Source organism: Heterodontus francisci, chromosome 11, assembly GCF_036365525.1.
Source record: "Heterodontus francisci isolate sHetFra1 chromosome 11, sHetFra1.hap1, whole genome shotgun sequence".
In the NCBI taxonomy this organism is placed as follows: Eukaryota; Metazoa; Chordata; class Chondrichthyes; order Heterodontiformes; family Heterodontidae; genus Heterodontus; species Heterodontus francisci.
This window is the reverse complement of record NC_090381.1, coordinates 64,920,050-64,944,396: the sequence shown is the minus strand read 5'-3', so window position 1 is coordinate 64,944,396 and position 24,347 is coordinate 64,920,050. Positions and strand designations below refer to the sequence as shown.

Here is a 24,347-nt window from a genome sequence, read left to right as displayed (position 1 = left end):
CTTTACGTGGCTTCATGGATTTTCTGAAACCATGTTTAGCCAATGTAAATTGCAAGATTAAGATTCTCATCTTGAAACTTAGTCCATGCTTAGCAGATTGATGCATTATGATTAATGATTTTCATCATTTTAGGATTACGCTAGTACGGAACATATATTACCGAAAGGAAAAATAACTGGCTCACAATCAGCATGGCTCTAAGATTATTGTAAAAGTTGTGGAGAATCTTTGGGTGTATGCTATTATAAACATATTATATTTCCTTTTTTTGAGACTGAGTGAATGCTTGGTTTGCTAGTGCTTTAGAAGCTTCAAGTTACTATTATTTAATTCGGCTGAGATAATTACATTTTCACAGCAAATCATTGTGGAAACATAAGACAGATGATCATTATTGTAAAGACCCTTGGGATAGGTCGACAAATCTCAATTATTTGTATGGGTCTTTCATTGTCTGAAATCAGAGTAAAAGCAACTTGCGTTCGACTGCAAGACATCAACTTAGGAATTGCTAGATGAAAAATGGCCAAGGCCATCTAATTCTCTCCCATTCTGGTAGTCACATGCTACAAGATAATGGAGTTGTGATGAATCATAGCAATCTATTAGTCTACAACAGATCAAAACCCCAGTGGTGAGGAGCTTTTAGAATCATAGGTCCAACCATCTGTTCCTCCCAAGCGTGTTATATTTACCATATATCATGTCCCAAATTACAGTATGCCAAAATGTTATTTTCTAATTAACTATTGAAATACTGCCACAGGAAATTAATACTTTGTGCATCATTTTTGCTACCCCTCTATAAACTCATGATTTGTATTGGTGAACTTGGGATGTAAATTCCTTTAGGCCTGCACTCATGCATGAAATGGGCACCTTGCATGGAGGGTGCATTTTCAACTGGTAAGCCCAAAGGTCATCAGAAATTGGGTCTTGGGCCTCATTAATTAAAAAAGATGAATGTTTGGCCGCTCACCTCACTGGTAGGTCCTGGAGGGGGTGGAGATGCAACTAGTGGGGGTGATTTGGAATACAGTAGAGTCACGGAAGCAATCCAGCTTCTCCTGGCTTCACAGGAATGATCTTTGATCCAATTTGACAACTATGCTTTAATATTAAAAACAAAACACACTGGCCATGTACAACTGCAATTTTACAACTTCACCTTTGCAAAAATATATGTGTGTATATATATATATATATATATATGATTAGCAGACTGGCCAAGAGAGTGTGGGAAAATGGTGCACTGACACGGAACACAAAAGTCCGAGTGTATCAAGCCTGCGTCCTCAGTACCTTGCTCTATGGCAGCGAGGCCTGGCCAACGTATGTCAGCCATGAGCGACGTCTCAATTCATTCCATCTTCGCTGCCTCCGGAGAATACTTGGCATCAGGTGGCAGGACCGTATCTCCAACACAGAAGTCCTTGAGGAGGCCAACATCCCCAGCTTATACACACTACTGAGTCAGCGGCGCTTGAGATGGCTTGGCCATGTGAGCCGCATGGAAGATGGCAGGATCCCCAAGGACACATTGTACAGCGAGCTCGCCACTGGTATCAGACCCACCGGCCGTCCATGTCTCCGCTTTAAAGATGTCTGCAAACGCGACATGAAATCCTGTGACATTGATCACAAATCGTGGGAGTCAGTTGCCAGCGTTCGCCAGAGCTGGCGGGCAGCCATAAAGGCGGGGCTAAAGTGTGGCGAGTCGAAGAGACTTAGCAGTTGGCAGGAAAAAAAAGAGGCGCAAGGGGAGAGCCAACTGTGTAACAGCCCCGACAAACAAATTTTTCTGCAGCACCTGTGGAAGAGCCTGTCACTCTAGAATTGGCCTTTATAGCCACTCCAGGTGCTGCTCCACACACCACTGACCATCTCCAGGCGCTTACCCATTGTCTCTCGAGACAAGGAGGCCAAAGAGATTTGCAGAACCAATTATGAAAATTCCCAAATATACCCGAGTGATAGTATCATAAATTTACCTGTCAAGGCACCTGATCAGGATGGCATTGGATAGTGCATAATTTGCATATACCTGACTCTCCAAAGCAACAGCTCGGTTACCTCCACTTCAGGGATTTCAATACTCAGGAATAGGAAAGTGCACCATAGCCTGACTGGTCAGGAACAAGGAATGATGGCAAAATGAGAAGCAGGAAACTTTCTGGAGGGCCAGCTGGTGTCCTGCAATTGATAAGGCTATGCTCCATAGGGGATAAAGGGGTTTCAATTCCTTCCACTAACACAGTATGTACAGGAGTTAGTGCACAAGAAGGATGAGCTATCATGAGCTGGAAGGCTTCTTTCACTCCTGGCTTTTCTTGTGTTCTTATCTCATTTGCAGCATAATACAAAAAATAATCTTCACAACATAATACCAATGGTTTTATTGACTAAAATATAGGGAGATTTTTACTATACACAGACAGTTATGTATAATGCTTATATAGCAGTTACAAAAATTACATATTAAACATGCTATTTTTACATTGCAGGCTTTAAAATTAATATTGCTAGATGAGCCAGTCTGAGGAGTGCTCATGTTTGAATCATCTTATTCAAGTCAACAGCCCCAGTTAGAAACACTTTAAAGGTGTATTTCTTTTATTAGTTCTGTGTTGCAATGTTGGAGCTACTCTGGTAGCAGAAACTCATACTGTAACACTGTTGCCGTTACATCATCTTTGAACTAGGCACATTTATTATGTTCAGTAGCATGTGTTCATTCACGTTTTTAAAATAAAGCACTGAACACTATTATTACAGCGAGACCTGTACAAGCAGACACTCCCAACACTTATTGAGAGTTCCGAATAACTTACATTATAATAGATACGAAGTGTCCCTTGAAACCAGAGACTCGCAAAATACGAACTATAGATAGCCTTCAATGTACTAAGTTTGTTTGCAACATAAAACACCAGACACACAGATAAGTGCAAAGCGACAGCTGGTGAAAAAAAAATGCTTTAGTGCAATGGCGATCTTTTTACCTTGCATACATAGTGGCAGAGAAACCCCTCTAAATCTGGGATTGAATGTTTGCATAGCTTTATCAGAAGGAGAGTGCTTTCTCTGTCATTACAAATACTGAGTAAAAAGATCTCCTTTACAAATAAGCAGTGAATTGCCGGTTGGGTTGGGTGGGGTGAGGTGGCTTGGGGGTCGGAGAGCCAGAAATTGGAGGCCCTGAAATTTTGAGGTGGAGGCAGGGTGGATGTTGGTAAGGGGTGGGAGGGGGGGGGGGGGGGGGGTGGGGAGAGTGGAGAAAAAGAGGTGCAAGATAGATGGAGTGAATGGTTTCCTTTTCCCTCCATCCTCAATTTCCTCTCGTTGCCTGCTCTTGGAACTCCTCACAAAAACTGTTGCTGCTGCAAAATCACCTATTGGGGGCCCAATCCTAATAGGTAAATCCAATATTTGTAGAAATCATGTGATTCAATGTCATTCAATCTGGCATCACATGGTCAGGACATCATGTGATCAAACTTCCACGAACACCTCCAACCAGGGAACTGACAGGTACTGATGAGCTATTAGTAACTCCTACCCTCAACAATACTTCAAACATTAGCAAATACAGCACACAGAGAGAAAGTTCTCAGACAAGGGTCGACAGGACATTAATCCTTCCCCCCCCCCCCCCCCCCCAATTTTGGCTGGGACTTGCCAGGCACTCTACCTCTTCAGCAACCACCTTGCCCTGTGCAGGCTGCCAATGCAGTAGTAGATCCCAGGATCAGGACATCTCTCCCTTAATGGGAAAGGATGCTGGGATGGCAATGAACTAGGAAACTCAACAAATAGAAAATGAACTGAAATCACCTCCTGTAGGCAAGGCTTCTGAATTAGCCACGATGCCAAGTGAGGGTGTAAAAAAAAGCAACATTACAGGAAAGACAGCCAATCCCAGAATATCTGGCTCATCCATATATATGCAATGACAATTTCTTAACCAAGCACACCAGGAAATAATGGACACCTGACGCATGTCCCTTAGGTGTCCTTAATTTACAGATTTCACTGTTCAGTAAATTTAAGTTTACCTGACAACACATTTACTTAAGTGCTTTTGGACTTTTTTTTGCTCTAGTCCCTTTTTCCTTCATTTCCTGTAATTGGTGGAGGTCATGGAATTGCTGTCAAAATCCTGAGAACCAGATGGCCATTCATGAATGGGCAAGGCAAGTGTACAAATGCAGATTTTAGTGACAGAAGACAACCTCTATTATTTGTTTCTAAAGTACCACTCCCACATACCAGCATTCAGTTCTGTTCATTTAATAGGTTTGCAAGCTAAATGTCGGTTTCCTTTCAAACTGCTATCAGTTGAAGCAGAGTGTAACTTCAGTAACAAACTGCATTTCTCAGTTCTTACCAGCAGTAGGGAAGTCACGGGACAACAAAAAAAGGTCAATATGATGAAAATGTGCCGGTATATTTAAACTTCTAAGATTTGTCTTTATATCAAATTGAGAACATTTGGGAGAGAAAATACAGCAGATCACATTATGTGTTGGGTTAAAACTGCAGTTTTCTGGTTCAGCAGTGAGTCTACAGGAAGGCTGATTAACTGCTGGAACTCACAGGCCTGCCCATCAGTCTATAGAGCAGCTGAGAGACAGACACCTGGGACAGCCATCCATTTTCCCTCCCCAAGAAGTAGATTCACCACGAGAAGCTGAAAGAAAGACAACAGTGGCAGGGTCAGGGGGAAACCAGCAGCTGGTAAGAGAGTGTATGGATGCAGCACTGGGGCAGGAAAGGATGGTCCCCTATATATTCGCATTCGCTTTTCCTTATTTTGGGAGGCCATGCAAGCATTCAATTACAGGGATGGAGAGTTTCTCTGCCTTATGATGCTCAATCAAGAACTCCCCATTCCACAAAAGCCATTTCTTACATAAAATCTGCTGCCACCTCACGCTGGCCTGTATACACTGACCTCACGAATGTGACAGGTCAAAGAGAATTTGGAGGCAGAATGGAAGCAAGCTGCAAGGGCAAGTGCCAGTAATCCCAACTCAAGTGAAAGTTCCAGATAAAGCAGCAGCAGGTTGTGCCCATGTTTTAGTTGTAAAAGAGCTTCTTGCACTGAAGGCTCTCTGCAGTTTGTAATTTGCAAGTGTCTGTAGTTTCAGAGTGCCTCTTGTATATTTTACCACACAAGTTATTTGGGTCTCAATGTTTTTAATGCAGTGTCTATTTACATAGGTTTTACTATGCACTTGTTAAAGGTCACAGATGGAAGGCATCAGCCAACTATTCGGCTGCAAAATATTGATTCCTTCATTTGATAATGTACAGCATAGCTCCACTACACAGGCTGTTTTTCTACAGTGGATTATCATCCTACTAACAAATGGAAAGTATGAATGTGAAAGAACGAAGCTGGTGGAGTGCAATGTACAGGCTTAATTTATCTGTTGCATACCAGTGTATGGTTTAGAATATGGGACAAACAATTCCATTGCTGAATAAACTATTAAGTTGAGATGCAATATTTTTCATAGTAAATGGATCAATCTTTCTTAAACCAGGATAACACATTTTGCACTTGTAATTACATACTTAAACATGACAAACTAGTTACAAAGCAGTTAGATTTACTGTACAAAAGTTTAACTTTACAAAGTTTGACAACTGAATTAACTTATTTTTTTCTGAGAGATCTGACCCATGAAATAAGGTTATGTAAGTTATGCAAAATCTTAGAATTCTGCAAATTATTTGAGATTCTTTCGAATAAAGTAGGCTCTTTCCAGATGCCTTCACCTTTTTTCAGGGCTTTCAGTTCAGCTTTAAGCAACCTTGTCTGCAATTTCCAGTACAGTTTAGGATTAGAATGTAGGCCCTCAATGCTAACAGCTCGCCCAAGGCCTTTCCTCAAAATCTCTTCATTTAGAGAGACTGAGAAAAACCCACCCTAAAGGAAAAAAAATGCAATTAAGTTCTATTTTAATTAGCGTTTACACTTTTTGAAGTGGCATTTTATAGGTCAGTCCATTGCCAATAATTTCATTTAGCCTTGCTAACAGTGGATCATGTATTACTTTGATAAAACTAAAAAGGGATACATAAAACCAAATTTTCAGCTGAATTGGGCAAACAGAAGATCAGAAACAAAAGGTAAACAACATGAAAGGATTTTTATAACACTGAGGTCCATAAGTGTTAAAATTAGCATAACTCGATATAAATATGATGAAGTATTCGGCTGACTCATACAGTTTCAAGGCATTTTGGGAAAAGCCTGAGGTTGCAGTGGAACTGCGTTCTTGATTTCAACATTTTTCTTTAAATAAATAAACTACTTGTTCTCCAATGGCATTTCTCGAACAAAGTTTTGTTCACAAAAAACTGGAATTGGATAGGCATTAGCTGTTGACAACTTTAGACTTTCCACCAAACAAAATTCAATGCAAAACTTGAGAGCAGCCCCGAGCTTGATCAGGCATAGGCTTAATTAACACTTGATTTAAAATCAAGATTAACTTCAATTTAGCCAATTAGTTAAATCTTCAGTTACAACTTTTAGGTATTTAGAAAGTTTCAGTTTTGGTGCAGAGTATAATAGTTGCATTTTGTATTTGTTAATTGGATTTTATTGGTCTTTGCTAAACAAATGATCAATGATACAATATTGATAGCCTAGACCAATCAGAAAGTTAACTGGCATATACAACTCCTACCTACAACCGAATACCAAAAAAAAAGATCACCGGAGATATGCATGTACAATGATCAACATCAAGGTTATTAGAAGTTAACTAGTATGCTTATATGAAAACCAGACAGTTAAATTCCAGCAGATCCAGGGCTATGAAACTTTTCCAGATTTTCAGCTCATGCAGCATGATAATGTAAACAAATTTATAGCAAGAGTCGCTTATTAAACAAGCTAATACAGGACAACTGAGACATACTGGAAATTCCAGATTGCTTGACATAACATTTTTAAGAGTCAATACATACAACATTCCTCCACAAGGTCAACGCTAGAAAAAGAGTGACAAAAAAAAACTGACAGCCTGAGACTGAAGGAGATATGAGGAATGATCCTAGCTGAAGACGAGACAGAGGTTAATAAGGGAAAAATCATTGTGTTCAAGGATACAGCTTATGTCTGAAGCCCCGAATACTGAAAACAAATACATACTGCTGAGGGTTACTGGCAAGGAAAGCAAAGTGACATTCCAAAAGAAAGTCTGACCAACAGTGATGTAAAAACAATTTTTTAAAAATGGCAAATAGGAGAAGACTGCTGTCAGTATAGAAGATTCAGAGAGAATAATAGTGCTGGACTCAATAGTTAGAGTATAAAATCATTTAAAAAAGTGAACTCAGAATGATATAGCACAGGAGGCCATTTGACTCATCGTCCCCGAGCCGGCTCTTTGGTCGAGCTATCCGCTCCCTCCCCATAGACTTGCAAATTTTTCCCTTCAATTACTTATCCAATTCTCCTTAGAAAGTTACGATTGAATCTGCATCCATCACTCTTTCAGGTAGTGCGTTCCAGATCACAGCAACTCGCTGTGTGAAAAAAAAAGTTTCTTCACGTTGCCTCTGGTTCTTTACCAAAAACCCCTTTGGTTATTGACCCTTCTGGCACTAGAAACAGTTTCTCCTTATTTACTCTATCAAAATAGTTCATGATTTTGCACACCTCTATCAAATCTCCTCTTAACCTTCTTTGCTCTAAGGAGAACAACGCCAGTTTCTCCAATCTCTCCCTTGTGGAGGAATCTAGAACTCGGGGGCAGAGTTTCAGAATTAGGAGTTTTTCATTCAAGGTGCAAATAAGGAAAAAAATTCTTCTCTGAAGGTCATTAGTCTTTGGAATTCTCTATCCCAGAGAGCAGTGGATGCTGGGTCATCGAATATATCCAAGGCTGAGTTAGACAGAGTTTTGATCTACAAGGGAGTCAAGGGTTATGGGGTGCAGGCAGGAAAGTGGAGTTGAGGCCACAATCAGATCAGCCATAATTTTACTGAATGGCAGAGCAGGCTCGAGGGGCCTGGTTCTCATTTCTTGTGTTCTATATTCTTATAACTGAAGTCCCTCATCCCTGGTATCATATTAAAGCTTTTCTGCACTCTCTCCAAGCCCTAGACATCCTTCCTAAAATTGCCCAGAATTAAACACATTACTCCCCTTGAGACATAACCAGTGTTTGTAAAGGTTTAGCATAACTTCCTTGCTTTTGTACTCTATGCCTCTATTAATAAAGACATGGATCCCACATGCCTTTTTACAGCCTTCTCAACTTGCCCTGCCACCTTCAAAGATGCAAAAGTAGTAGACTCGCCAACTTTAAGGGCATTTAAGTGGTCATTGGATAGACATATGGATGAAAATGGAATAGTGTAGGTCAGATGGTTTCACAGGTCGGCGCAACATCGAGGGCCGAAGGGCCTGTACTGCGTTGTAATGTTCTATGTGTACATATACCCCCAGTTCTCTGTGATCCTGCAACTCCTTTAAAATTACATAATTTAGTTTATATTGTCTCTCATTCTTCCTACCAAAATGACTTACTTCACACTTCTTTTTCTTTCTCAGCCTCAAAGGTACAGGGGATAAAAGTTGATTGTAAATAGCTGGTAAGTTATTACACTAGCAAGTTTTTTTTTCTCATTGTAAAAGTAAGTAATGGCAGGGCAGCTTGGCCAAGCGGAATCTACCTCCTGTGCAATGTGGGAAGTCCTGGAGGTGCCCTGTGACCTTGATGAACATGTCTGCAGAAAGTCTCTGGTTGCAGAAGCTTGAGCTTCGGGTCTCTGAGCTCGAGCGGCGGCTGGAGTCACTTTGGCGCATCTGCGAGGTGGAGGACTATGTGGATGGCACATTTCAGGAGGTAGTCAAGCCAGTGCCTAGACGAGCACAGGTGGGGGGTTACTGGATGGCTGCCAGACGGACAAAGAAGTCAGTGCAGGTAGTGCAGGAGTCCCCAGAGGACATCCCACTTTCGAACCAGTATTCAGTTCTGAGTACCGATGAGGGAGAGGGTTCCTCTGCAGAATGCACCAAGAGTCATGACCGGAATGTCATGGCTGACTCAGCTGTGCTGAGATGGAGAAAAAGGGACAAGAGGGCAATAGTGGTAGGGGATTCTATGGTTAGAGGAACAACAGATAGGAGTTTCTGTGGTCGCAGACGTGATTCCAGGATGGTATGTTGCCTCCCTGGTGCAAGGGTCTTGGATATCACTGAGTGGCTGCAAAGTATTCTGGAGGTCGTGGTCCACGTTGGTACCAATGACATCGGTACAAAGAGGGATGAGGTGCTACAAAAAGAATTTAGGGAGCTAGGCAGCAGATTAAAAAGTAGGACCTCAAAGGTTGTAATCTCTGGGTTTCTTCCTGTGACTTGGGCTAGTGAGTATATGAATAGGAGGTTAGAGCAGATGAATGCATGGTTGGGGAGATGGTGCAGGAGGGAGGGCTTTAGATTCTTGGATCACTGGCCTGTTTCTGGCGAAGGTGGGATCTGTATAAGATGGACGGGTTGCACCTGAACCAGAATGGGACCAGCATCCTTGCTGGGAGGTTTGCTAGTGCTGTTGGCGGGGAGATTTAAACTAATTTGGCAAGGGGATGGGATACAGAGTGGAAGCACAGTAGGGGGTGACGTACAATCAAATATAAATGTGAAGCTAAGTCAGTCCGGAGGACAGAGTAAATGTAGACCTGTTCAGGCTCAGGCAAATAATGCAAGGCTGGATTGTATCTATTTTAATGCTAGGAGTCTTACTACTAAGGCAGATGAATTGAGGGCATTGATTAACACATGGGAGTATGATATTATTGCGATTACTGAGACATGGTTGAGGGAAGGGCAGGACTGGCAGTTTAATATCCCAGAGTATAGAATCTTCAGACGTGATAGGGGAGGGGGTAAAAAGAGGAGGTGGCATTGCACTGTTGCTTAAAGAGACAGTTACTGCAGTAAGGAGGGATGATATCTTAGAAGGTTCCTCTAATAAGGCCATATGGGTAGAACTTGGCTTGGCTGGGAGCGTACTACAGGCCTCCAAACAGTCAGAGAGAGATAGAGGAGCAGATATGTAGGCAAATCTCAGACTGGTGCAATAATAATAGAGTAATAATAATAGGGGATTTCAACTTCCCCAATATCAGAGGGGATAGTATTAGTGCAAAAGGCTTACAGAGGGAGGAATTCTTCAAGTGCATTCAGGAGAGCTTTTTGAGCCAGCAGGTAGAGAGTCCTACAAGAGGAGGGGCAGTACTGGACTTAATCCTAGGGAATGAAGCCGGACAAGTGGTAGAAGTGGCAGTGGGTGAGCATTTCGGGGATAGTGACCATAACTCTGTAAGATTTAAGGTTGTTATGGAAAAGGACATAGAGGGACCGAAATAAGAGTACTGAATTGGGGGAAGGCAGATCTCAATATGATAAAACAGGATCTGGCCAAAGTGAACTGGGAGCAGCTTCTTATAGGAAAGTCTACATCAGACCAGTGGGAATCATTTAAAAGGGAAATTGTGAGGATTCAGGTGCAGCATGTTCCTGCAAAGGAGAAGAGTAGGACCAACAGGTCAAGGGAATCTTGGATGTCAAGGGATATAGAGGATTGGATAAGGAAAAAAAGGAGGCGTATGGCAGCTTCAGAGTGCTGAAAACAGCGGAAGCCCTAGAGGAGTATATAAAGTGTAAGGGAGTACTTAAAAAAGTAATTAGGAGAGCAAAGAGGGGGCATGAAAAATCATTGGCAGACAAGATAAAGGAAAATCCCAAGGCGTTTTATAAGTATGTTAGGGGCAAGAGGATAAGAGGACAAGAGGGCCCATCAGGGATCAAAGAGGCAATCTGTATGTGCAGCCGGAGGACTTAGGTGAGGTTTTGAACGATTACTTTTCATCTGTGTTCACTATGGAGAGGGACGATGTAGATGTAGTGATCAGGGAAGGGGATTGTGATATACTTGATAAAATTAGCATTGAAAAGAAGGAAGTATTAGCTGTATTAGCGGGCTTAAAAAGGTGGATAAATCCCCAGGTCCAGATGAGATGTATCCCAGGCTGTTATGTGAGGCAAGGGAGGAGATAGCAGGGGCTCTGACACAAATGTTCAGATCCTCTCTGGCCACAGGACAGGTACCAGAGGATTGGAGGACAGCGAATGTGGTACCATTATTCAAAAAAAGTAGCAGAGATAAACCAGGTAATTATAGGCCAGTGAGTCTAACATCAGTGGTAGGGAAATTATTGGAAAAAATTCTGAGGGACAGGATTAATCTCCACTTGGAGAGGCAGGGATTAATCAGGGATCGTCAGCATGGCTTTGTCAGGGGGAGATCGTGTTTAACAAACTTGATTGAATTTTTCAAGGAGGTGACTAGAGGTGTAGATGAGGTCAAAGCAGCTAATGTAGTCTATACGCATTCCATAAGGCTTTTGATAAGGTCCCACATGGGAGATTGGTTAAGAAAGTAAAAGCCCATGGGATCCAGGGTAATTTGGCAAATTGGATTCAAAATTGGCTTAGTGGAAGGAGGCAGAGGGTGATGGTAGAGAGTTGTTTTTGCGATTTTTGCCTGTGACCAGTGGTGTACCGCGGGATCGGTGCTGGGACCCTTACTGTTTGTAGTGTACATTAATGATTTTGACGTGAATACAGGAGGTATGATCAGTAAGTTCACAGACGACACGGAAATTGGTGGTGTCGTAAATAGTAAGGAGGAAAGCCTTAGACGACAGGACGATATAGATGGGCTGGTAAGATGGGCGGAGCAGTGACAAATGCAGTTTAATCCTGAGAAGTGTGAGGTGATGCACTTTGGGAGGTCTAACAAGGCAATGGAATATACAATGGATGGTAGGACCCTAGGGTGTACAGAGGGTCAGAGGGACCTTGGGGTACTTGTCCATAGATCACTAAAGGCAGCAACACAGGTAGATAAGGTGGTTAGGAAGGCATACTTGCTTTTATTGGTCGAGCCATAGAGTATAAGAGCAGGGAGGTTATGATGGAGCTGTATAAAACGCTAGTTAGGCCACAGCTGGAGTACTGCGTACATTTCTGGTCACTACACTATAGGAAGGATGTGATTGCACTGGAGAGGGTGCAGAAGAGATTCACCAGGATGTTGCCAGGGCTGGAGCATTTCAGTTATGAAGACAGACTGGATAGGCTGGGGTTGTTTTCCTTGGAGCGGAGAAGGCTGAGGGGGGACCTGATTGAGGTATACAAAATTATGAAGGGCATTGATAGGATAGATAGGAAGAAACTTTTTCCCTTAGCGGAGAGGTCAATAACTAGGGGGCATAGATTTAAGGTAATAGGCGGGAGGTTTAGAGGGGAGTTGAGGAAGAATTTTTTCACCCAGAGTATGGTTGGAATCTGGAACACACTGCCTGAAGGGGTAGTAGAGGCAGGAACACTCACGACATTCAAGAAGTATTTAGATGAGCACTTGAAACGCCATAACATACAAGGCTACGAGCCAAGTGGGGGGAAATGGGATTAGTTAGCACGGTTGCTTGATGGTCGGCGTAGGCACGTTGGGCCGAAGGGCCTGTTTCTGTGCTGTAAAACTCTATGACTTCTCTGCATTAAATTTATCTGCAATGTGAATGTCCATTTCACCTGTCTATGTCCCCCGAAGTCTGTTACATTTCCGTGTTTTGTGTATTCTACAACCTTTGAAATTATGCCATGTGTATGCCCAAGTCCAATTTCTTAATATCTCAAAAAAAGTACTGGCCTGAACACTGACCCCTGGGGAACACCATTACACACTTCCCTCCATTCTGAAAAATAACCATTCACTACTACTCTGCTTGCTGTTGCTTAGCCAATTTTGTTTCCACACTGCCACTGTCCCTCTAATCCCATGGGCTTTAATTTTACTAACAAATCGATTATGTGGTACTTTAGCAAATGCCTTTGAAAGTTCATATAGACAGCATCAAACACACTCCCTCAATCACCCTCTGTTACTTTATAAAAGAATGCAATCAAGTTAGTCAAACACTGTTTATCTTTAACAAAGCTGTGCTGACATTCATTTATTCGCCCACACTTTTCCAAATGCTGATTAATTTTGTCCCCAGCCCAGAAACTTGCTGGAGAAAGGTAGGTAGACCCCAAGGGTACGGACCACACTGCCAATCATGTACTGATAGGGGATCTCCAATCCAATTTCGCTGACGTAAAGCCACCACCTCCCATTCGGAAGAGATACTAGGAGAGGTTAACGATAGATGATCAAATATTGTCTTTTCTCCAACAATAGGTGCTGGGCAGTTTTAAACAGTAAGGGTGAAAGGAAAGGCTAACAGGAAAACCGACCATCTAAATGGTTCAAGAAATGCAAAGTGAGTTCATCAGTATAGAAGAAAAATACTTCAGATGCTGGTAATTGGAAATAAAGAGAGAAAATGCTGGAAAGACTTAGCAGGTCAAGCAACATCTGTGGAGAAAGAAACAGTTAACATTTCAGGTCAATGATTGAGAAATATTAGAAATTAACAGTTTTTAAGCACCTACAGCCAGTGTACAGAGATGGGGAAGAACAAAAGGAGATGGTCTGTGATAGGGTAGAGGACGAGTGATTAAATGATCAAAGGGATCATGATTCAAAGCAAAAATGGGGTAGTAATAGGACAATTAAAGAAAGTTAGGTCCAAAGGAGGTCTAAATGAATACAGCCAAATACGAGTCAAGAAAGCATGGAAAATATGGTGGAGAAGGCACCTGATGCTTGAGAATGGTAGGTAAAGCCCAGGCTGCCGATGATTTGCCAGCCATTTACTGATCGGAGATCTCCACCCAAAGCACCAGTCCACAACGAGGACTTTCTAGATTGCACCATCACCTCTTTTATCCTTCAATCACTTCCACCTTTCCTGTTGTTTCCTCCTCCGTGCCCTTTACCCTAACTCTGTACTTGCTTAAAAACTGTTAATCCCTATGTAAGGGACATGTGGAAGATTAAACTCGTGGATCCAGTATTGCAGCAAAAGTTGTAGTATGAAATTCTATGACCAAGTGTATACAAGAAAAAGAATAGGTCAACATTTGGGATCTGCTGCAGACCAATAGTCCAAAATAAGGAAAATTATGAAATTAGAAAGATAAGCAAGAATAGTACCAACTGTGGGGGGGGGGGGGGGGGGGGGGGAAAGAGAAAGAGAATGGTGAAAAAGGAAAAAAAAATTCAACTGGCCCAAAATAAATTGGTAATATCCAACTTGAAAAGACTCAATGGGTCAATTTGGTACACAACTGCTTCCTAATCTGGAATGCCAGGGAACCAATTTGACTTTAGTTCGTTATAGCTACCATTTGCTTCCTTCCCTTTAGCTAATTACTCTCAATACTACACATTCTTCGTGATTATCAAAGGTATGCATGCTTCAGGACTTTGATATTGCTGATGCAGAGTTTCAAAGCCCAATAAATCCCCAGGTTTTATGAACTATACTCAAAGGTACTTGGAGAGACAAGACAGAAGATTTATGAAGCAATAGTCACATTAAGAGAAGCAATGGACATCAGGGCAGTTCCAACACATTGGAAACATAATATAGTTGACATATTTAGGTGTAACTACAGATCCATTAGCTTGATCTCAACAATTGGAAAATTAAAGGCTTCACTAAACAGAAGCAGAATGGAAGAGCATTTGTGGGAAATAAACTAAAAAATTAGTGCCTACAGTTACTTCTGGCAGGAACCATATAATAGAGCACACTTTGATATCCAAAAGTCCTTGAATGGGAAAATTGTTTACAAACAAAGATCAGTGGATATCAAGGGTAAGAAATAGTAACTATGCACTAGTAACTAATTTAAAAGGGAAGGAAGCAGAGGGTAGCTGTAAGTGGAGTTCCGGTGAAATGTATGGGGAGTTAAATTGAAATCTAGTGAAGAATTGAGTAAGGTATCCCGGGGCTCCTTGCTGACATCATTGATAAAGTCAGGTAAATTTTTGAATGCATGGCAATGTGACATATGTGGAATGGCTGCTGCCAGACAACTAAACTTGTTAGCAGAGCTCAATCATGCCTGCAAAAGAAGCTTTTTTTAAAAAAAAAGAAACTGCAGGGGAATAAAATAAAGGTTCATTAAGTCTAAAAGTATGTTACAATGAAACATTGCTCTAAAAAGGAAAAACTCCAAGAAACTAGATTTAAAAAAACACATTAACTGGAAATGAGTCAGAATGAAAGGAATCAGAGACTGGTACTGAAACCATTCTTACATTAACAGAAAATGCTGGAAATACTCAGGTCAGGCAGCATCTATGGAGAAACAGTTAATGTTTCAAGTCTGACTTTCGTCAGCATTGGAAAATGTTACAGATGCAACAGGTTTTAAGCAAGTGCAGTTGTGGGGAAGGTGGAGGAGGCAAAAACAAATGGGAGGGTCTAATACAGGATGGAAGACAGGAGAATAAATGACAAAAGGAATATTTCACTGCTCACAATGCTGTCTCCTCTACCTTGGGAGACTAAACACAAATTAGGTGATCACTTTGCTGAACACCCCATTCAGTCCACAAGCGTGACCCTGAACTTCCAGTCCCTTGCCATTTCAATTCTCCCCCTCACTTTAACCCCTCTGTCCTCCAACTCCTACATGTTCCAATGAAGCTCAATGGAAGCTCAAGGAGCAGCATTTTTCAATTAGGCATTTTACAACCTTCCAGACAACACTGAGTTCAATTTCAGATCCTAACCATTGTCCCCATTTTTATATATATATGAGACAGCAGGTGCCAGTAATGATTCTGCTGTTCCATCTACTGCTCCTTTTGACCTATCTTTTGTTTCTTGACTTGTGGCATTACTATGGCCTTTTCCCACTATCCCTTTTGCTATTTACATCACTCCTGCCTTCCAACCCATCACAGACCTTCCCTTTTGCTCTTTCCTCCCCTCCCCCTTTCTTTGCACCTGTACGTGCTTAAAATTGGTTACATCTGAAACACTTTCCAGTTGACAAAGGGTTTCTTTTTTTAAATTTAGAGATACAGCACTGAAACAGGCCCTTCAGCCCACCGAGTCTGTGCTGACCATCAACCACCCATTTATACTAATCCTACACTAATCCCATATTCCTACCACATCCCCACCTGTCCCTATATTCCCCTACCACCTACCTATACTGGGGGCAATTTATAATGGCCAATTTACCTATCAACCTGCAAGTCTTTTGGTGGTGGGAGGAAACCGGAGTACCCGGCGAAAACCCACGCAGACACAGGGAGAACTTGCAAACTCCACACAGGCAGTACCCAGAATTGAACCCGGGTCACTGGAGCTGTGAAGCTGCGGTGCTAACCACTGCGCCACTGTGCCGCCCTCTCCACAGATGCTATCTGACCTGCTGGGTATATTTCAGATTTCCAATATCACTATTATTTTGCCTCTTACATTATCAAGATTGGTGCACACCTTCAGTAATTTAAATAATTCGATTTTTAAAAATGTTCCAGTTAACTTGTAGATTTCGTGACAATTTGGCATTGCTTACAAAATGCATTCACAATAGAATCTGTATAGTTTATGGCAAAACAATTTGCACTTCTGCCACATATTACAAGCAACACTGCCTCAACTGCATGTATAGTTTACTCTTAATTTAAAATTGAAAAAATTTCAAGTTACTGGATAATTTTGAAGTATCTTTTTTTACTGTGCCATTTTATTTATATTAGAATTACTAGAGAATTAACTTTTTGAGCAAAAAACTCCTTTGAATTAACAGTAGTGGACTGCAGTCAGAATGTAAAATTGCAGCTGATGCAAAACAATTTAAAATCAATTTAAGCCTTTGAAAAAGTGCATAATCCGCTAAGCAGCTTTATGTTTCTAATATTACAGAAAAATCAATTATCTCACCAGCTCTTTCTTAACATTAAAAAACTGCCACCATACAAATGCCAGGCAGTATGGTGTCATCTTCTTGCACCATTCCCAAACCCTGAGCTGTAACTACAGCAAAGGCTTGTTGTTCCAGTCTTCTAAAGCACAATGTAACACCATGATTTGACACAGAAATGTGAACTTGTACTTCTGAGAACTGGACTTACCTTGTTTAATCTTACAATGCAATCAATAAAAGAATTCGCCCTTCTCAGAGGTTGAAACCAAACAACGCGAGAAGGTTTTATTTGTTCTCTTAGCCAAGTTTTACCCTCGTCAGTCATTTGCAAGCCAGCCAATCTAATCATCAGATGACCATTTGACTGCCCTGAGGAAAACAGAAGTGTTTCTTTACTAGTTAGGGTAAAGTAAATTTGAATTAAAATGCATTTCACACACAACAGGTAAAACAGCCTATCCAACCTGAACAATCAGGGACACCTGTCCCTTTAAGAGATTTTGTAATCTTCACTTTGTGCACCTTAAAAGGAGGATTTCCACAAGTAATCATCTTTTTATGATCATCTAAATCCTAGAATTAAGGAGAGCATATACTTTGACTGAAGCTCTGAAGCTTCAAACATATAACGTATGAAAGAGCCCAACCAGCTTTTCTAGGAACATAGGGTAAGCCTTTTTGAATGGGGAATTTACAGGATGACATACTAAAGTTTGATCTGAAGTAACAGTCCCGGGAGATCTACTTGTCCTTTTTCAAATAAGTATCAAGCCCATTAGCTGGATAATTGGATCTGAACTGTTATTCTATCTACATTTTCATTATCATTTAATACTCAGGTGATAGCAAAATACCACTCCAGCACTTTGTCCCTGTACAAATGCAATAACGCTAGCTAAGTCAAAGAACGGAACATTACATTTATCCAGTCAGGACGTAGGCATCAATAAGCAAAAAAAAAATTTGGTACCAGTTGGGCATATCCTGGATCAGAGTAATGATAGGATACCCTATTAAAAAGCTATTATCTTGCTGAGAAAACTGTAAGTCAGTTCTCACTCTGGGGCATCAGCTTTAAAAAGTTCATATTGGAAATGCTGACAAAAAAAAATTACATCAGTATAAAGCTGTGGTTGCTCGACTAGGACCAGCTAAGGTCAAAGAAAATACCATAAAGCATAAATAGCTGAATTAGGATGTTAAACCATATTTGAATTTTCCAGATATTAATTCACTTTCTGGATCTATCAAACAATGCCCCAGAATAAAACAGAAAATCTTTTGAAAAAAACAAAACGGGATGTGCCACAAGTGCAGGAAAGTGTACGTGAGGTACAGATCAGGTATCTAATAGAGCCCAGACTTCAGCAGCTACATGATCTACTCTTATTCCTATGTAGCTCTATGGCCATAGCATAATCTTGTTGAATGTTGGATTGACAGTCTACCCAGTAAAGCACTTCAGTATGATTGCCATTGAAAACAGAAGAAAAATATACCAAGATGATCACTTGTGGAGGTAACGTTATAAGATGTGCACTCACAGATTCACCCCAAAACCTGTTTTGAAAAGGAACAATTTCTCAGAAGTACTGGCCACTTTACACACATATGAAACATAACAAATGAAGTCAAAGTACTTTATTGTTCTTAACTATTTCAAATCAACTTACAAGTATATGGCCATATACTTCTTTCACCAGATATCACAGAGCAATTTACATAAACCACTCAGTCAAAATTATTACATAATCTCAAGATAATAAGGTTGCTGTAGTGGCTACTGGGTCCAGATAATGATGCATTTATTTGCAAGAGAAAGAGGATATATCCCAAGCTTAGAAAGGAGAGCAAACGTGCTCATAGAGACAGAGTCACTCATATCCCCAGGATATCTCAAAGTGCTTCACATCAATGAATTAATCCTTTGAAACCCAGTCACTTTTGTTATACAGGCAAACGAGGCAGCCAATTTACATGCAGCAAGCTCAGAAAAATAGCAAATTAGATAAATGACTAGTTAATTTGTTTTGGTGTTGGTTCAGGGTTGATTATTAGTCATCCTTGAACACCTACAGGAACAGATCTTGGAGACTGCTTGGAGGACCCTAAGCACGATCTCATACTGGAAAGACTGACGACAGCTAGTATACATACTTACCATTTATTGTATGTTAAATCTAAGACCCAGGCATAACAGATGTAGAATTACACACAAAAAATGACATAGAAAACTTTAAAATGCACAGGAAGCACTCACTATATGTAGATTTTTTTTTTAATAGACACAAAATAGCAACAGATTTGGAGGATTGTGCTATCAACTAGCCAGAACCTGTAACCTTATGTCAGACAACTGCTTAAATACAATCACAGCAAGTTTTTGTTGTAAATTCAAATAAACAATTTTTTCTCTACTGAACCCTTTTTGGGCCATAAGGTTAAATTTTAATACAAAAACTTTGAAAATGTCTGAATAATAAATTTGTGTCAAACACGGAAAAGATATATTCTTGAGATATTGTGTACACAGTAAACAATCCTGCTGAAATCGGAGAGGTCCTATGGGCTCCAGACCCCAACTTGAAAATCCACCTCCTAAACTGACAAAATTCTGTGGTTACATTGTAAATAGCAAAAACCTGCCACTCACCTTTTTTTCACTTTCTGCTCAGTGGACAAAACCAAATCAAAACCTGGCTGAGAGGACTAAATATTAGTGTCAAATATTTGACTCAATAATGTCTACAACTGGGTTATAAAAACAGCTACTATTTCGTTAAAATTCAAATAGCTCACAAACTAGGTTTCATCACAGATTGCACATTTCCAGCAAAATCCACATGTAGTTTTGTGAATTTCATCAAATCAATCTAATAAGTCATTTGATGTATTTTACATTATGTTTGTCATTAAGATTGGCAGTTACATGTAGAAGGCAGTATCACAAGCAGTACTTTAATTTTAATCAGAGTCAAGTTCAGCGGTTCACATTCATGTTATCTTGCGTTACCAAGCAGTTACTTACATCTTCTCTGAAGAGATGAAATAATAGGAAGGGTAATGGGAATATGTTCTACTTCTAGTCCATTTTCCATTACACGATGTACTCTCCCTCGAAGTTTAATACCTTTTTCAATAAAGTTATCAGGTATCTCTACAGCATTAGTAAATTTAGTAATCTGTAAAGAAAAATGGTCACAAGAACTTTCATTATTAATCCAACTCTATTATTTCATTAATAGCAAAATACTACAGAAGCTGGAAATCTGAAATAAAAACAGAAAGTGCTGGAAATACTCAGCAAGTCTGACAGCATCTGTGGAGAGAGAAACAGAACTGACGTTGAGTCAGATATGATTGTTCTTCAGAACCAAAAGTCATATCCGACTCAAAAACGTCAACTCCGTGGGTGTCCCTACCCCACATGGACTGCAGCGGTTCAAGAAGGCAGCTCACCACAACCTTCCCAAGGGCAATTAGGGATGGGCAATAAATGCTGGCCTAGCCAGCGATGGCCCACATCCCAATGAATGAATAAAAAAGGTGTGCCAGTTTAAGGCAGCAGTTCTCAATGTGTGGCCCACAGGCTGGGCCAAAATGCAAGACACTGACACACAACCAAGGTCATACGAGAGATCAGGCCAGAACCCTCAACCCATGCACAAGTTGTCTTAAGCGCAAGCAACAACGTAGTTTATAAGCACATTTCTGTTACTGTTACAACATTCAACTGTGAAACTTAAGGATCAAAGAACAGTACAGCACAGGAACAGGCCATTCAGCCCTCCAAGCCTGTGCCGATCTTGATGCCTGCCTAAACTAACACCTTTTGCACTTCCGGGGCCCATATCCCTCTATTCCCTTCCTATTCATATATTTGCCAAGATGTCTCTTAAACGTCGCTATTGTATCTGCTTCCACCACCTCCCCTGGCAGCAAGTTCCAGGCACTCACCACCCTCTGTGTAAAAAACTTGCCTCGCACATCCCCTCTAAACGTTGCCCAGTGTGGTGATCTATGTGTGGAGCCACGGGAAATGGGCAAGCTCCTAAATTTTTTATTTATTTAGAGATACAGCACTGAAACAGGCCCGTCGGCCCACCGAGTCTGTGCTGACTAACAACCACCCATTTATACTCTCTTTGGCCTCCTTGTCTCGAGAGACATTGGGTAAGCGCCTAGAGGTGGTCAGTGGTTTGTGCAGCAGCGCCTGGAGTGGCTATGAAGGCCAATTCTGGAGTGACAGACTCTTCCACAGGTGTTGCAGATAAAATTGGTTGTCGGGGCTGTGACACAGTTGGTTCTCTCCTTGCACTTCTGTCTTTTTTCCTGCCAACTGCTAAGTCTCTTCGACTCGCCACGCTTTAGCACCGCCTTTATGGTTGCCCGCCAGCTCTGGCGATCGCTGGCAACTGACTCCCACAACTTGTGATCAATGTCACAGGACTTCATGTCGCGTTTGCAGACGTCTTTAAAGTGGAGCCATGGACGGCCGGTGGGTCTGGTACCAGTGACGAGCTCGCAGTACAATGTGTCCTTGGGGATCCTGCCATCTTCCATGCAGCTCACATGGCCAAGCCATCTCAGGCGCCGCTGGCTTGGTAGGGTGAATATGCTGGGGATGTTGGCCGCCTCAAGGACTTCTGTGTTGGTAGTACGGTCCTGCCACCTGATGCCAAGGATTCTCCGGAGGCAGCAAAGATGGAATGAATTGAGACGTCGCTCTTGGCTGACATACGTTGTCCAGGCCTTGCTGCCATTTATACTAATCCTACATTAATTTTCCTCCACACAAGATCAGGGGGCAGGTTGTTCAACCTTGCCCGTCTAAGAGCGAAGTCCAAAGTACGGAAAGTCCTCATCAGAGAACTCCTCTTTGCTGACGATGCTGCTTTAACATCTCACACTGAAGAATGCCTGCAGAGTCTCATCGACAGGTTTGCGTCTGCCTGCAATGAATTTGGCCTAACCATCAGCCTCAAGAAAACGAACATCATGGGGCAGGATGTCAGAAATGCTCCATCCATCAATATTGGCGACCACGCTCTGGAAGTGGTTCAAGAGTTCACCTACCTAGGCTCAACTATCACCAGTAACCTGTCTCTAGATGCAGAAATCAACAAGCGCATGGGTAAGGCTTCCACTGCTATGTCCAGACTGGCCAAGAGAGTGTGGGAAAATGGCGCACTGACACGGAACACAAAAGTCCGAGTGTATCAGGCCTGTGTCCTCAGTACCTTGCTCTACGGCAGCGAGGCCTGGACAACGTATGCCAGCCAAGAGCGACGTCTCAATTCATTCCATCTTCGCTGCCTTCGGAGAATAATTGGCATCAGGTGGCAGGACTATATCTCCAACACAGAAGTCCATGAAGCGGCCAACACCCCCAGCTTATACACACTACTGAGTCAGCGGCGCTTGAGATGGCTTGGCCATGTGAGCCGCATGGAAGATGGCAGGATCCCCAAAGACACATTGTACAGCGAGCTCGCCACTGGTATCAGACCCACCGGCCGTCCATGTCTCCGTTATAAAGACGTCTGCAAACGTGACATGAAATCGTGTGACATTGATCACAAGTCGTGGGAGTCAGTTGCCAGCATTCGCCAGAGCTGGCGGGCAGCCATAAAGACAGGGCTAAATTGTGGCGAGTCGAAGAGACTTAGTAGTTGGCAGGAAAAAAGACAGAGGCGCAAGGGGAGAGCCAACTGTGCAACAGCCCCAACAAACAAATTTCTCTGCAGCACCTGTGGAAGAGCCTGTCACTCCAGAATTGGCCTTTATAGCCACTCCAGGCGCTGCTTCACAAACCACTGACCACCTCCAGGCGCGTATCCATTGTCTCTCGAGATAAGGAGGCCCAAAAGAAAGAAAAAAAAAGAAAAAATTAATCCCATATTCCCTACCACATCCCCACCATTCTCCTATCACCTACCTACACTAGGGCCAATTTACCTATCAACCTGTAAGTCTTTGACGGTGGGAGGAAACCAGAGCATCCGGCGAAAACCCACGCGGTCACAGGGAGAACTTGGAGGAAGTGGTGGAGGAACAGGAGGAAGTGGTGTAGTGGTAATGTCACTGGACTAGTAATCCAAAGCCTAAGCTAATGCTCTGGGGGCATGGGTTCGAATCCCACCACGGCAGATGGTGAAATTTGAGTTCCATAAATAAATCTGCAATTGAAAGCTACTCTAATGGTGACTGTGAAGCCATTGTTGATTGTTGTTGGGGGCGGCACAGTGGTTAGCACCGCAGCCTCACAGCTCCAGCGACCCAGGTTTGATTCTGGGTACTACCCGTGTGGAGTTTGCAAGTTCTCCATGACCGCGTGGGTTTTCGCCAGATGCTCCGGTTTCCTCGCACAGCCAAAGACTTGCAGCTTAATAGGTAAATTGGCCATTGTAAATTGCCCCTAGTGTAGGTAGATCGTAGGAGAATAGTGGGGATGTGGTAGGGAATATGGGATTAATGTAGGATTCGTATAAATGGGTGGTTGTTGGTCGGCACAGACTCAGTGGGCCGAAGGGCGTGTTTCAGTGCTGTATCTCTAAATTAAAAAAAAAATAAACTTGCAAACTCCGCACAGGCAGTACCCAGAATCAAACCCGGGTCCCCGGAGCTGTGAGGCTGCAGTGCTAACCACATCTTCTCATCTGTATTTACCGTGGAGAAGGTCATGGAAGCTAGTGAGTTCAAGGGAGGGAACAGTGATATCCTGAAGCATATCAACATTACAAAGGAGGAGGTGTTGGAGGTTTTGAAACGCATTAAGGTGGATAAATCTCCAGGGCCTGACCAGGTGTATCCTAGGATGTTATGAGAAGCAAGGGAGCAGATTGCTGGGGCCCTGGTAGAGATTTTTATATCATCATTAGCCACGGGTGAGGTACCAGAAGACTGGAGGATAGCTAATGTTGTGCCTTTATTTAAGAAGGACAGCAGGGATAAGCCAGAGAACTACAGGCCGGTGAGCCTTACATCAGTGGTGGGAAAGTTATTGGAAGGGATTCTGAGAGACAGGATTTATATGCATTTGGAAAGGCATGGTCTCATTAGGGATAGTCAGCATGGCTTTGTGCGTGGGAAATCATGTCTCACGAATTTGAGTTTTTCGAGGAGGTGACCAAGAGGATTGATGAGGGCAGGGTGATGGACGTTGTCTACATGGACTTTAGCAAGGCCTTTGACAAGGTCCCACATGGTAGGCTGGTCCAGAAGGTTCGAACATATGGGATCCAGGGTGAGCTAGCAAATTGGATACAAAATTGGCTTGTTGACAGGAGGCAGAGGGTGGTCGTGGAGGGTTGTTTTCCAGATTGGAGGCCGGTGACCAGTGGTGTGCCGCAGGGATCGGTGCTGGGTCCTCTGTTGTTTGTCATATATATTAATGACTGGGATGTGAATGTAGGGGGCATGATTAGTAAGTTTGCAGATGACACCAAAATTGGTGGTATAGTGGACAGTGAAGAAGGT

At 42.2% G+C, this 24,347-nt stretch overlaps 1 protein-coding gene across 2 annotated transcripts in view; it reads right to left on the bottom strand.

Annotated features, from left to right (window-relative positions):
* Window positions 1–2,399: 2,399 nt before the first annotated feature.
* c18h3orf33 (c18h3orf33 homolog (H. sapiens)) overlaps window positions 2,400–24,347 on the bottom strand; it is a 28,621-nt gene continuing 6,673 nt past the window's right edge. For both annotated transcript variants that reach the window (XM_068042222.1, XM_068042221.1), the window contains exons 3-5: window positions 19,897–20,050; window positions 17,077–17,237; window positions 2,400–5,936 (exon numbers count right to left, since the gene is read on the bottom strand). In XM_068042222.1, coding sequence (XP_067898323.1) covers window positions 5,664–5,936; window positions 17,077–17,237; window positions 19,897–20,050 — 588 coding nt within the window. In that variant the 3' untranslated portion in view covers window positions 2,400–5,663. The remainder of the gene's footprint in view (window positions 5,937–17,076; window positions 17,238–19,896; window positions 20,051–24,347) is intronic.